This window comes from Leuciscus leuciscus, assembly GCF_965113295.1.
Source record: "Leuciscus leuciscus genome assembly, chromosome: 16".
NCBI lineage: Eukaryota > Metazoa > Chordata > Actinopteri > Cypriniformes > Leuciscidae > Leuciscus > Leuciscus leuciscus.
This window is the reverse complement of record NC_138740.1, coordinates 32881705-32896569: the sequence shown is the minus strand read 5'-3', so window position 1 is coordinate 32896569 and position 14865 is coordinate 32881705. Positions and strand designations below refer to the sequence as shown.

Genomic DNA, 14865 nt, shown 5'->3' with positions numbered 1-14865 from the left:
ATCGCCCTATTCACTGATGGTGTAGTATGATTTACAATTGATTATTATACCACAGGTAGTGTTTGTTTTTAATGCTATGTTTATAGATATGTGTATATTGATCCATATAATTTCTTTCTAAAATGGTTCGGTTGATTTCTGAGATTTTAGATCTAATTTAAAAAAATAATATTTTTTTTTATTTTTTTTATCAAATGTTACACAATTAACATTTTATTTTAACAATTTGTCTTTGTTTTGAAGAGGGTGAGTACAAAAGTGAGTGTAGCATGTGTGTTGTGTTTGTGTAGATCTTGACTATTTATTTCAAGTGTGCCTGGGGTGAGTTTGTGGGTTTATTGAACTGTATTTTTGAGTGATAATGCAATGCATGCCCAGTAAAATCTGGATATTTGTTGTTTGCATGACAGTACGATGGCGTGGAAGAAGGGGTAAGGTCGCTGTGCCTGCCTTGTGACCTTTGACCTTTTAGTTAGACATTTGCATTGAACAGTGGGTGGGATTAGAGGAAAAGATACAGCCAAGCTCAAATGAGAGAAACGCTGTGAATAAATCAGGTCCAATTTTAGGCTAGAATAAGTATTGCAGAGTCTTTTAATGTTCCCTAACTCACGGCTCTTTAGCACCACCATGTGATTAAGATCAGCATGGCTAATACTGCCTGTCAGAGAACTAATGTGGAAAAAAACACGACTCGAGTGTTCAGAGAATCGATACATTAATGTAGACAGGAAGAGGATGTTAGAGAGAGTGAGAGAGAGGGCACATAAGGACAGATGCAAACCACATTTCTCAGATCAACCAGAATCAGGTTTCAGAGATGAGCGAGCAAGATAACAGTTAATTTTATAAGAACCGTTTAATCAATGTTGTTGTTGGCATTGGACTGAATAGGTTCTGTCAATCATTGATCTTAGATTTAATTAGCTCATCTGGTTTGCCTTTGATAAACACCTGATTTGAAAGCTGATTGGCTCATTACCAAAGTAAGCTAGCCAATCAGATGACAGGAACAGAAGAATACGTAATATTCAGTTGATGTGTTTGGATGTGGCCTGGTTTGACCCTCCCTATTGGCTATGCATAGTTTTGTTTATGTATTTGTAGATTCTAGCAGGACAGTGTTGGTTCATTAAGGTGCAAATACTCATTGTTTGTCTCAACTCTGTCTCCTCTCAGGGTTCGAATCCGGAGGACTTCAGTCATCTTCCTCCAGAGCAGAGAAGGAAGAAGCTTCAGGCGAAGATCGACGACATCAATAAAGACATACAGAAAGAAATGGACCAGAGGTATACTGACAAAACACACAAACAACAGAAACACAAACAAAAATAATCCTAAAGGACACATTGACAGAGTTTAAAGACTCTTTGAATAAGAAGGCTATAAAGACTTTGTGAGCCATACAAAGTATCTATTTGGTAACACTTTACAAGAAGTTTCCATTAGTTAATGTTAGTTAATCCATTAGCTAACATTAACTAAAAATGAACAATACATTTATTACAGTATTTATTAATCTTTGTTAATGTTAGTTAATAAAATACATAGTTCATTGTTAGTTCATGTTAGCTCAGGTTCGTTAAATAATATGAAGTTATGCATCTTTTGATTTTAATAATGTATTAGTAAATGCTGAAATTAACATTAACCAAGATTATTAGTTCATGTTAACTAATATCATTAACTAATGTTAACAAATGGAACATTATTGTAAAGTGTTATCATTTGTTTTATATTTTCATACCCAGTTTTATTCCCAGCGCTTTTATTTATTTAGTTTGTTAGTTGTTTTTTACTTTTTAAAATGTCATTATTGTATGCATAATTGTATAATATTTAATATTTTTATTTGAACAAAAGTGCATGTATAATTGTTAATGTTTACTCCAAAAACAAAAAACACAAATCTAAAGGAATCCAATTGGATTTTTTGTCATAATTTGAAAGAAATTCTAAGGGATCGAATTTCTTATCGCATTCCAACATGAGAACACATGGTTTCCAATTGCGTTATGATTACTAAGAGAATACAATCTATCTTTAGGACAACACAATTCTATTTAAATCAAATATTTTGGGCTTTTAAAACCCCTATTACTCCCTCATTAACCATCTTTAATTTTTCAGCGGCACAGCATTACTCAATACAATATGAGATGAGTTTTAATAAAGACAATAAACAATATTCAATAAGACTCAAGAAGATCAAATCTTATTTTTATTTGATTCCTAATTATGAAATTCCAATTGAAATGCTTTGCATATACATTTTGGTATATTTTGACTAGGCCAGGGTTTGATTGTGATTTATTCTGAAAAAATTTGTATTTATGTGTAATTTTTCTTGCAGAGATGCTTTGACTAAAATGAAGGAAGTGTATATAAAGAACCCACAGATGGGGGATCCCAACAGCGTGGAACCTCGGTTAGGAGAGATCGCCAACAACATTGAGAAACTGCAAGCGGAGGCACAGAAATTTGAGGTGCGTGTAACTTAACATCTTGAAATATATATATATATATATATATATATATATAGCACAGGCCTGGATGAGTAGTTCAGTTCGGTGGAAATAAGTGTGTGTGCTCTAGGGCTGGTTAGCGGAGGTCGAAGGAAGGATGCCGGTGAAGAGTGACCCTCCGCGGCGGACAAGTGTCCTGTACGAGACCCAAAACAGCACGCCACCCACCACCAACAACAACAACTGCGCACAGGATAGAGAGAGGTACACACTCACACACACATACACACACACATTGTGTGCCTGAACTACCTTAGCTCCGCCCACAATGGAATTTAATTGGTTTTATAATCCATTAAATGTCCTGATTATTGCTTAGTATTTAACTTAAAGGGATATTTCACCCAAAATGTTTAATTCTGTCATAATTTACTCACCCTCAAGTTGTTCCAAACCTTTATGAATTTCTATCAATTAATATTTTGAGGAATGTCGGTAACCCAACAGTTGATGAAACCCATTGACTTCCATAGTATTTGTTATCCATACTATGTCAGTGATGCCCCACAACTGTTTGGTTGCAAACATTTCTCAAAATATCTTCTTTTGTGTAGCATTAAAAGTGAATGAGAATGAAATATATACATGCAAAAAAAAAAAAAAAAATTATATATAGCACATATATAGTTCATATGGCACTTTGTAAACTCTTTTTGTGATAAATAAATAAAGCTTTACTTATTTTCACTGAGGACAGAATGATTTCTTGCAGCCGGAAACTTGTCACTTTGCATGTAGCTTTTGCAGACAACTTTAACACTTTTAGATTTTAATCTTACCTTGATGTTAACCTTGTTAACTAGTGACGGCAGTCCTTACGTATTAGTTTTAAGATGTTTAACAGTATTTTTGAGGACATTTTTATAAACGAGTCTCTCACGAGTGAAATAAAGCAAATACATGCTCATACTTTCAAAACAGTTGCTATAGTTATTGTCTACGTGTGTGTGTGTGCGTGTGTGTGATGGAGCAGTCCGGATGGCAGTTATACAGAGGAACCGAGTTCTGAGGTCCAGAGTAAAGTCCAACCAGAAACAGCGGAGTCCGGAGATGAATTTGATGACCCAGACGAAGAAATGCTACCGACCATCGGCACCTGCAAAGCCCTCTACCCGTTCGAAGGTATTTCATGTATAAATGCATAAACAAACATTTATAGCAAAAATATGGGCTTTGCTTCAAACCTTGTGAACTGTCTACAAAAGGAGCTTCCTAAGTGAAATTGATTCTTGCATCAAGGTGTTTATTTGATGAAAAATACTGTAAAAAAGTAATACTGTTAAATATTATTAGTATTATTAATAGTAATTTATTCCTGTGATGCAAAGCTGAATTTTCAGCATCATTACTCCAGTCTTCAGTGTCACATGATCCTTCAGAAATCATTCTAATATGACGATTTGCTGCTCAAGAAACATTTCTGATTATTATCCATGTTGAAATCAGTCGTGCTGCTTCATCTTTTGGTGGAAACTGATTTCTTTTAGGCTCTTTAATGAATAGAAAGTTATTTATTTGAAACAGATATCTTTGGAAACAATGTAGATGTCTATACTCTCACTTTTGATCAGTTTATCCTTGCTGAATAAAATACTTATTTTCCCATCACTTTTCTCTGTAGGTCATAATGAAGGCACCATCGCAGTAACAGAGGGTGAGCTCTTGTATGTAATAGAGGAAGACAAAGGTGACGGATGGACACGTGTTAGAAGAAACGAGGAAGAGGAGGGTTACGTCCCCACATCCTACGTCGAGGTCTTTCTGGACTCCAACGCCAAAGGTGCCATAACCTACATATGACCGAGAGCTTTATGTCCTTTGAGCTCATGAGTCTGTTTGTGTTTCTGAACCCTAAAGGAGACATCTAGGGTGTGTGTTTCATCCTGACTCTCTCCAAGCCAAGAACGTGACTGTTTTTATTAATGCGGACAGACCTTTTTCTGAAACTGAATGACTAAATGATTGTACTGTATAGAGCTGCACGATTAATCGTTAAAAGATCGCGATCTATATTCAAACACCCTCGCGATCTCATTCTTAAATGACGAGTATCGATATTTCTGTTACAAATATTCATATTATCACAAAAGTACTTAGATAAAAGATTATAGTTTGGATATAAACACTGATGTCTACAGTAGCGATCAAAATAGAGCAAATCCCCTTTTGAAAGTAACTTGACACAGCGATTGTATTGACTACATTGTTACGCTTCCAGTCATTGAATCATTCATTCAAGAGATTCGTTCAAAAACACTGATTCATCCAGTAATGAAACAAGTGAAGTATTTATGAGTGAGTCATTGAATCATTCATTCAAGAGATTCGTTCAAAAACACTGATTCATCCAGTAATGAAACAAGTGAAGTATTTATGAGTGAGTCATTGAATCATTCATTCAAGAGATTCGTTCAAAAACACTGATTCATCCAGTAATGAAACAAGTGAAGTATTTATGAGTGAGTCATTGAATCATTCATTCAAGAGATTCGTTCAAAAACACTGATTCATCCAGTAATGAAACAAGTGAAGTATTTATGAGTGAGTCATTGAATCATTCATTCAAGAGATTCGTTCAGAAACACTGATTCATCCAGTAATGAAACAAGTGAAGTATTTATGAGTGAGTCATTCAAAGGATTCATTAAAAAAAATGCTGATTCATCCAGTAATAAAACAGGTGAAGTATTTATGAGTGAGTCACTCAATCATTCATTCAAGAGATTTGTTCAAAAACACTGATTCATCCAGTAATGAAACAAGTGAAGTATTTATGAGTGAGTCATTGAATCATTCATTCAAGGGATTCATTAAAAAATGCTGATTCATCCAGTAATAAAACAAGTGAAGTGTTTATGAGTGAAGTATATATGAGTGAGTGATTGAATCATTCATTCAACCCGATTAAACAAAATAATTCATTCAAATTAATTAAACATTTTAAGTGGACTGCAGCAATTATTATCAATTAGTAAATAACATGTTATTTTGTTTAGTTGTCTGTTCAGAATCGTGATTTCTGTTTGAAACTAAGTCGTGATTCTCAGTTTAACCAGAATCGTGCAGCTCTAGTACTGTATGTGTCTTAGCACATGATGGTTTTAGATATTAGTCCACCATAGTTTCATATGGCGGTAGTATCTTGTCGTATTGAACAGCAGTGCATGTTAGATCGCTCCAGTAAAATCCAACACACATATACGAGGAAATACATGCAAGTTTTTGTACTGTTTTCATACATAAAGTAATTGTAAATTAACTTAAGATCCAGCCTAGCTCTTGGAGGAAAACATCAAATCAGGGGCCTTTCACACAGAACACACTTTTCAGTTCCACTGCTCTACTTTTTCATTGTTTTTCAATGTAAACGCGCAAGACTATCGTCTCGCATCTTTTGCAGCGTCTCGCACATGACACGGCATTCTTAAAAACACGGCACTCGGGTTAAAATAAGTTAAACTTTTAAAGAACGAGTCTCTAGACCTTGACGTTTTTAACCGCAAAAACACGTTCTGTGTGAACCAAGCCTTATGCTGGTGTTTCCCCCCCCCCAAAAAGATGATCATACATTGACATCAGCTCAAGCACTAGTAATAATAAACAGTTTAAAAGTAGCATAAGTAGAATTTATTTAGTAAACCATCATCATGCCTTTGAATATATTTGTGAAAAGCACATCATTTGCTAATACGTGTTAGATAGAGACTGCCGTTATGGATCTTTAGCTGAATTATTTGTTCACACTGTGTTCAATCTTTGAACTTGTAGAAACAATTTTCACTCAGAAGTACTGTAACACATGTAAATAACCAACATTTTTAATTAGTAAGACTTTAATAATCTTTAACTTGTAAGACTTCAATAATTTTTAAGATTCAAAAAACCTTTTTTTACAGTGTATAGTTGATGTAGATATTCATAACAAGAAGAAATAACCCTGGGAAAAAAACCCTTATGATACTTAGAAGTTTACAGAAAAACACAATGCAACCATTTAAATGAGTCAAATCACAATATTCATTCAAGAATCACAATCATAAAGTTTGAGTCACGACGACACAATCATGTCCGGTGCTCCTCATCTTTATTCCTGAATGAGAGTCGAGATGCCATTTTAGCTGTGAAATGTGACGCATGAAACGTTTCTGAATGTTTCCTCACAGAGCTGTTTTCCTGGACAAGGGTTTATCTTTCTGAGGGTGAGACGGAGTACTAGATGAGTGCATTTGCTGTGTGTGTGTGTGTGTGTGTGTGTGTGTGTGTGAATGAAGAGATCTTGAATTTCTCTTTCATTTTAAGATGCCTCAAATTGCATTTGACTACCTTAGACATTTGAAACAGTTGGAGTTGAATATTGCACGAGTGTGATTTCCTCCAAACGAAGTGTTGAAGTCTGACCTTTGTTTCAGTTTAAACAAGCATGAACCTACTTACTCTACGCCGCCTTTAAGTTATAGTTTTCTGCAAAATGGCGTGTACACACACACACAAAACAAACCAGCTTGAGAGATAACCTACATGCTGATCTAGTTATTGATATAAACATATTAAACGTCATCTGAGTCCTCTGTTTCTGCAAACCTGCCTGTTTGAGTGATGTTTTCTCTGCATAAATGCATGTTTGAGTGTTTCAGGCGCATTTGTTCTTGAATTCAACCAAGAAAATTGTATTACTCTTGCCAATAATTCATGCATATTATAAATCACGCTACACACAATCAATCCTATGTGTTTATATTGTCATTTTTCAGTCCATTTTGTAATCGTACAGCTCATATAAGCATATACATAAAATGTCATATGTGTGTGTTTTTGGTGTGCATTCAAACTTTTCACTCTTCTAATCATGGCCATTTTTAACCTTGGATTATCTTGTTCCATGTTTTACACTGTTAGTTTATCCTGGGTTAATCACTGCGTACATTTGATTTTAAAATTACAAGCACGAAACATTGTTGTTATTGTTAACTAGAACTAAAACTATTAAAGTGGCCCTATTATGCTATTTTATAACTTCCCAATTTTGTTTTGGAGATCTTCTACAATATATTTACATGCATCAGTTTCTCATAATATACATTGCATATCACCTTATTTCTCAAAGATTCAGTCTCTCTAAACCCATCCTTTCCGAGAGCCTACTCTGCTCTGATTGGTCAGATGGTCCAGTCTGTTGTGATTGGTCAGATGGTCCAGTCTGTTGTGATTGGTCTACTCTGCTCTGATTGGTAAGAAGGCCCAGTCTGTTGTGATTGGTCTACTCTGCTCTGATTGGTCAGATGGCCCAGTCTGTTGTGATTGATTTATTCTGCTCTGATTGGTCAGGTGGCCCAGTCTGTTGTGATTGGTCTACTCTGCTCTGATTGGTCAGATGGCTCAGTCTGTTGTGATTGGTCTACCGCTTATAGCTCGTGTCAGAAACGAAACACCCATTACCATATCTAAATTTCAGCTCTGGATGTTCCTCAGCAGTTGATACACAGTTATACGAACTGTAATGATGAACAGTACAGTAGCGAGTATTGATTCATTCTTTTAGGAGACAATAACTCCCATTGATCTGCACTTTGATCTCTGAAACTATAATATTCGAAAATGCATAATAGGGGCACTTATTAATAGAAATAATAGAAATAAATAGTAATAAACCTGTAATAAATTTAAATATAAATATTAGACGAAAAACTTAAACTTAAACTTTTGGAACATAAATGAAAATTTGAAATTTTGCCTTGGCATCTAAATGAAGATGATGTACTAAAATGACTAAAGCTAAAAAAAAAAAATTTTTTTTTTTTTTTAAGAAAACTAATACAAATGACAAAACACATAACAATTTACCTAAGAAATGTTAACTGAAACCAAAAATAAAAGCTAATTCAAAATATGAATATACACTATAGTAGTATATAAATAATACTACAATAACACTGGCATGAAATGTTGCTTAACCCATGGATAAAAATGACATACAAATAAAAATATATAACACAGGGTTAAAGTGCTAGATCACCTAAAAATGAACAATTCTGTCATCATGTACTCACTCTCAAGCTGTTCTAAATCTGTATGAGTTTCTTTCTTCTGTTAAACACAAAAGAAGATATTTTGAAGAATGTTGGTAACCAAACAATTTCTGCTCCCCATTAACTTTTCAAAACTATTGAAGTCAATGGGGACCAGCAACCGTTTGGTTACAAACATCCTTCAAAATATCTTAGAATATTGCGGGTGAGCAAATGATGACAAAATGTTAGTTTTTGGTTAAACTATCCCTTTAATTATAGCGTGAAAAGCCATTCATAGGGGGCATGATTTCATCACTTCACCAAGTCTAACATGTCTTTTCTTTTGTTTTTCATATGTTTGTTTTGTTTGTATGACTGCAGATTCGTAAAGTATGGAAGGAGGACTCAGTGGTGCAGGGCAAACAGCAGCCACATGTGAGGAAAACTACAGCCTACCCTCCATGATCCGCCCTAGAGTGAGACAGATGAGAGACAGACACAAAATAAAGAGAGGAACAGTGAAAGAAGCGAGAGGAAGAGGCTATAGAGACCTCTTGGCCTAAATTCTCCTGCTGTAGAGAGGAACTTTAACAGCAAATCAGAGAAATATTATGACATTTAGATTTATTACCTGTCTGTTCTTTTATAATGAGGTGAATATGATCTACATATATCATTTTGCTTTACGGCTCTTCATCGCTGCTGAACGGCTCTAACGTTTCTTTCAGCCTGGTGCGAATGAGTGTATGTATGTGTGTGTTTGCGTCTTTAACAGCTTGAAAAACGGTCTTGCTTCCGATTCCCTGACCTATCCTGAACTGGGAACGTGGTCTGTAAAAGGAGCTGGGTTTGCGGTACCACATCAGTGCTGCGTTCTGTCCGTATTCCTACTTGACATCTACATCTTGATGCTTGGAAGATGATGCACACTAACAGTTTGGAATAATTAAGATTTTTAAATGTTTTTTGAGTCTCTTCTGCTCACCAAGGATGCATTTATTTGATTAAAAAGACAGTAAAAACAGTAATACTGTGAAATATTATTACAATTTAAAATAACTGTTTTCTATGTTAATGTATGGTAAAATGTAATTTATTCCTGTGATCAAAGCTGTATTTTCAGCATCATTACTCCGGTCTTCAGTGTCACATGATCCTTCAGAAATCATTCTAATATGATGATTTGATGCTCAAGAAACATTTATTTGTATTATCACTGTTAAAAACAGTTGTGCTGCTTAATATTTTTGTGGAAACTAATGCATTTTCTTCAGGATTCTTAGATAAATAGAAAGAAACAAATCTTTTGCAAACATACAAATGTCTTTACTGTCACTTTTGATTTCATTCAATGTGTCCTTGCTGAATAAAAGTATTTTTTTTAAATGTTACTTACCTTACATTTTTGAATGGTAGTGTATCATGTTTTACACAAAAATATGAACTGTTTTCTACATTGATAATAATCAGAAATGTTTCTTGAGCAGTAAATCAGCATATTAGAATGATTCCTGAAGGATCATGTGAAGAATATTTCACAATATTACTGTCTTATTGTATTTTTGATCAAATAAATTCTGCCTCAGCTTAAAAGACTTCTTTCAAAAATATTTAAAACACATAATTTTTCCAAACTTTTGGCCGGTAGTGTATAAAGAAACAAAATGGCGAAGCAAACACATGTTTTACAGGTATATGAATATCAACATTTATCATGTTTTACACCGCTAGAAACATATAATGTAGGCACTTCTTGCATTTTTTGTGCTTAAAAGCCTTTGTTTAACATTAACCACATGTCCCGCTTTGTTTGTATGAAGTGAAATGTCTTTAAGTGCCCTTCTGTTGCTCTTTTCCAAGTTTCAAGCTAGAATTTTTGCCGAGTTTAATGGAACGCAGCAATAGAATTCTTCATGATGTCACTCATTCCGGCTCCTTTATCAGGCCACACCCTTTTAGAGGCTTTGACTCCGCCTCCCAAAGATAACAGCTGCAGGGCACACATCAGGGGCGGGGCTTCACTGGCCAATAGCATGTCTGCTTGCCCTGGCACCTCCTCTGTCTCCGCCCTTCCAGTGCAATTACTAATACTCTGTCTGTCTGCCATCTTTTCTAACTCATTTTTATCTAACGTCCCTTCAGTGATTAACATTTTCATTCATTTAACGACTTCCTGCTTTACCGTCCAATCGTCACGCTCGAGCGTGAGCTTTTTTTTTTTTTGGTCAGGCAGGGGAGGAGCTATATTTACACACATGAATATGCTAATGTCCTGTTGATATGGGTATGTATTTATATTGTGACAGATGTTTTGTTCATGCCTTCATGGTTTTACCCTGTGGAGAACCCAGCCGATGAATACGGCAACCTCATTGGCCGGTTTCGGTTACCTTGGCAAAAAAGGTATATATATATATACGCAAGGGTTTAAATGTACTCTGAGCCAAATGTACAGGTTAACCAGACATTTAACATGCATCATGTGATCTGTGTTTGGCATTTGTATGGTTGTCTTAACCTGAAGAATGGACTCCATGCTTGAGGTTTTTAATTCAACTGATTTTTTTATTTTCTTTTTAATGTAATCACTGTGGTTTGACGAAGGGGAGTTTTTCTTTCTGTAATGTCCGTTGTGAAGAGATAATATTTTTTAATTTCATCATCTTCCACTGACTACTCACCATCCTTGAGGCACATAATAATTTTAACTTTTCTTTTTATACATTTTTAAATTCTCTCACAGTCATATTGGGTCCAGGAGAGGTGTTAGATATTTTTCATTTTCTCTTCATTCTCAAGTAGGTTTGAAGCCCAAAACATCTACATCTCTACAGACAGCATCATGGAAATGACAATTCACACATGCCACAAATCTGCTATTTAATGCTGAATGCTTTTATTATGTTTAATAAAGCGCTTATTGATGAATTATGATATTTTTATGTTGAATGAATTGAGCAGCATCTCCTAATAACTGACTGACTCGCTATTGATGAACCTATAAATATGAAAATGTGAAAAGTATGTAATCATTGAGAAAAGGTTTGCGGAGAACAACATCTTAAAGAGGAAAGCATCATTACGTCTGTCTTCCGAACATACACACTGTCTCAAGTGCTCTGGTTCTCTTTAAGAACAAAACAACTTTAACATTTCATCCTTTCAGCACTGTTACACTGTGCCGGCCATCACCATATGGCATCTACACACACACAGCTGTTATTTGGCCTATCAGTGATAAGAATCATTTGCCCTCGGCCCCTACCTGCTCTGTTTGGGGCTTCAAAACACCATTCCCAAATCAGAGAGTTTTAAATATAAATATATATATATATATCTATACGTACAAGTCTATAAATAAGAGTGAACTACCAATCCATGGTAAGAGTCTATTTTTAAATTTTGATTAATAAAACATCCCAGTTTCTTTTCTCTGCTTTGCTAATTGAATTAAACTTTTTTTTTTCTTGTTTGGTGGGGTCTGCCAAATGTTTGTTTTGCACTTTTGTCTTTGTGTTCTGTTTGTTATGCTTGTGTTTTTGGAGCACTGAATACTTTGTACGTGTTAACTGTGCCAATTAAAGATAGAGGGGAAAATCAAAGAAATATTGTCTCAGTGTATCTGTGTGAGTGTGTGTGTGTACTGGTTTGTCTATACTGTATGTGTTAGGGCCAAATGTCCTCACTTATAGTGAAATATTATGACAGCTGACTTTACTGCTCTTCACTAGTTAAAAATGTTTATAAATTGGCCAAATTATTTTTTTTTTACATCTAATGTTTTGCACATGTTTCTGTGATGGGTAGGCCATAGAAAATATCATTAACCTGATCTAAAATCAATGGAAGTCTATGTCCGCAAAAAACGTGTGTGTGTGTATGCATACAATATGAAACTAGTTGCATGACATCACATTTAATTGTATACTTTTTACACAAAACAGTGGCAGATCCATTAATCCACTAGAGTAAATTATTTACACATTTACATTCATTTTAACTTTATAAACATGTATTAATACAAATATTACCAATTCATGACAAAACATCCTAGTTGTAAATTACTTTTTTCTTTCAGCCAAACACAATCAGAGTTGTATAAAAAAATATCCTGGCTCTTCTAAGCTTTATAATGGGAGTAAATGGTACCATAGATTTTGAAGGCCAAAAAAGCACATACATACATCATAAAAGTAATACATACAGCTACAGGGGGTTAATAAAGGCCTTCCGAAGCAAAACGTGTTTGTAAGAAAATATCCATTTTTATAACTACATAAACTATAAGTACTGGCTTCCGGTAACATCCGTACGCAAGTCTAGTTCCGGCGGAAGAGTGACCTCTGACCCGACGCATGATGTAGGATGAAGGAGTAGTGTAAGCTTTGGTGAGAGTCGACGCCTCTCGCGCTTCAAACAAATAAATCTGGGCAACAAACTCAACAAAGACATTTCTCTTAAAAAATTCTCGTTTTAGACTTCTAATTCGTGACCGGTGTTTTGTTTTGCTCTGTCTTCTGTGTTCATGCGTCAGATCAGAGGTCACTCTTCCGCCGGAACTCGACCTGCGTACGGTCATCACCGGAAGCCAGTGATTATAGCTTATTGAGTTATAAATATGGATATTATTCTTACAAAAATGCATCTCTTCGCTTCAGAAGGCCTTATTACCCCCGAGTCGTCGTATGGATTACTTTTATGATGGATGGATTCGCTTTTTGGGCCTTCAAAAAAATAATAAAAAAAATGCACCATTCACTCCCATTATAAAGCTTGAATAAGCCAGGATATTTTTTTTAATATAACTCTGATTGTGTTTGGCTGAAAGAATAAAGTCATATAGGCTACACCTAGCATGGCTTGAGGGTGAGTAAATTATGGGCTAATTTTTATTTTTGGGTGAACTAACCCTTTAAAGCAAGCAGTTTTGTAGACAAAGATTGGGAATGAATATGGTTTAAATCACAGCTATTAAAGCCATATATATTACATAAAAGAACAGCCTCTCGGGACTGAACAACTGCTATTATCCATCTGCCCTCTAAAGAGAAGTGTGACTCAAGAATTTTACCAGTAAACTTATGGTTAAATAAAATTATGAATGAAGACCCATGTGAAAAGTTGAACATCCCCACTGTGCTGACCAGAAGGCTCATCATTAAGACTAGAACGGGTTTCTTATGGAAAATAAACTTCTTTTAGGAATACAAAATAAAAATTAGGCTTTTCATTCAGTAAGATCACAAATCCCCCGAACATTAAGAGAAAAACATGAAAAGTTAAAAGACATTGAATAAGAACAGTCGAGAAAAGAACAAAACCTATCCATATTAAGCATCAAATAGCTTCGAAAATATCAAAACCCATAAAATAACAAATGCATTAATGCCATGAGAGAACAAAAAGGACACCATCTTTGCAAAGAGGTAACAGACATGCTTGAAGATAAAGTTCAATTTCACTTTTTTTTATTCCTCAAAATGATTAAGAGCAAACTTTAACATGATTCACACATATCATCCGCTGTAAACTTCTTTCCATCAATAATGGCAAACGATCCTTGGCTTGAACTAAGCTCGTTTTCCATCTCTCCTGGATTGACTTTTACCAGAGGCCACAGTTTACTCCATTCATTGTGTCAGATCTTGTTATTTTAATGCCTTTATGTTGGAGGATTTCAGTGTTTTTTGCGTCCAACCAGATGCGATTTCGATGAGTGCGTGACAGAAACTGCACAACAATCCCCCTCGGATCGAGTCTGTGTGCGACATCAATGGACGTCTGGAGAACATCTCTCAATCCCGGCGAGACGAGAGAGATAAGATCCATTGCGATCATTTTCACATCTTCTCCTGCCTCCTCCGGAATACCAGACATTTTCAAACTCCACCGTCTTATATCATCCAGTTCGTCGACGTTTTCCCACAATTGTTTGTTTTCAGAGATCACAGCCTCTACTTCAACACTCAGCTCGTCAGTTTTAGCTACAGCTCTCTTCGTTTTATCGTTAACCGAATCAACTTTGGTGACGAGTTCGGATATTAGGGTCGAATTAGATGCAACAGATCTTTCAATTTCCAGTAACTTCTCCATGATATCATCTTGCTTTTTTCCCAACCTCTCGATCGCCTTCAGTATATCCATATTTGAGGGCTCAGATACCTGTCGTCTCATTTCGGAAGAGGGCTGTTAGTCGGGGTTTCTGAAAGTGGTAAACAATCCATACCTAATTCCTCTTCGGGAGTGAGTTGAGCATAATCATGCACACGCTTCACACTTTCCGCCATTCCTTCCATTTGTCTCGGGTTGTTTCTGCAACACACGAGTTTCAA

The 14865-nt window shown here is 35.4% G+C and overlaps 1 protein-coding gene and 2 long non-coding RNA genes across 15 annotated transcripts in view; 1 reads left to right on the top strand and 2 right to left on the bottom strand.

The window, feature by feature from the left end:
• fnbp1b (formin binding protein 1b) overlaps window positions 1–13835 on the top strand; it is an 86189-nt gene extending 72354 nt beyond the window's left edge. For 9 of the 13 annotated variants that reach the window (XM_082141634.1, XM_082141637.1, XM_082141635.1 and 6 more), the window contains 5 exons: window positions 1180–1289; window positions 2354–2486; window positions 2596–2729; window positions 3496–3647; window positions 4147–4861. In XM_082141634.1, the coding sequence (XP_081997760.1) occupies window positions 1180–1289; window positions 2354–2486; window positions 2596–2729; window positions 3496–3647; window positions 4147–4325 (708 nt within the window). In that variant the 3' untranslated portion in view covers window positions 4326–4861. Of the gene's footprint in view, window positions 1–1179; window positions 1290–2353; window positions 2487–2595; window positions 2730–3495; window positions 3648–4146; window positions 4862–8914 lie in introns of those variants that run through there. The other 4 variants (XM_082141636.1, XM_082141638.1, XM_082141639.1 and 1 more) reach the window with 2 other exon arrangements.
• The window catches only part of LOC309478219, a 248457-nt gene that overhangs the window by 163244 nt on the left and 70348 nt on the right, over window positions 1–14865 (bottom strand). The gene's annotated exons all lie outside the window — the stretch shown is intronic.
• LOC309478214 lies at window positions 5437–8908 on the bottom strand. Its single transcript, XR_014198863.1, has 2 exons — window positions 8677–8908; window positions 5437–8571 (listed from the first exon to the last, which is right to left on the bottom strand). It is a non-coding gene; the product is annotated as an uncharacterized lncRNA (long non-coding RNA).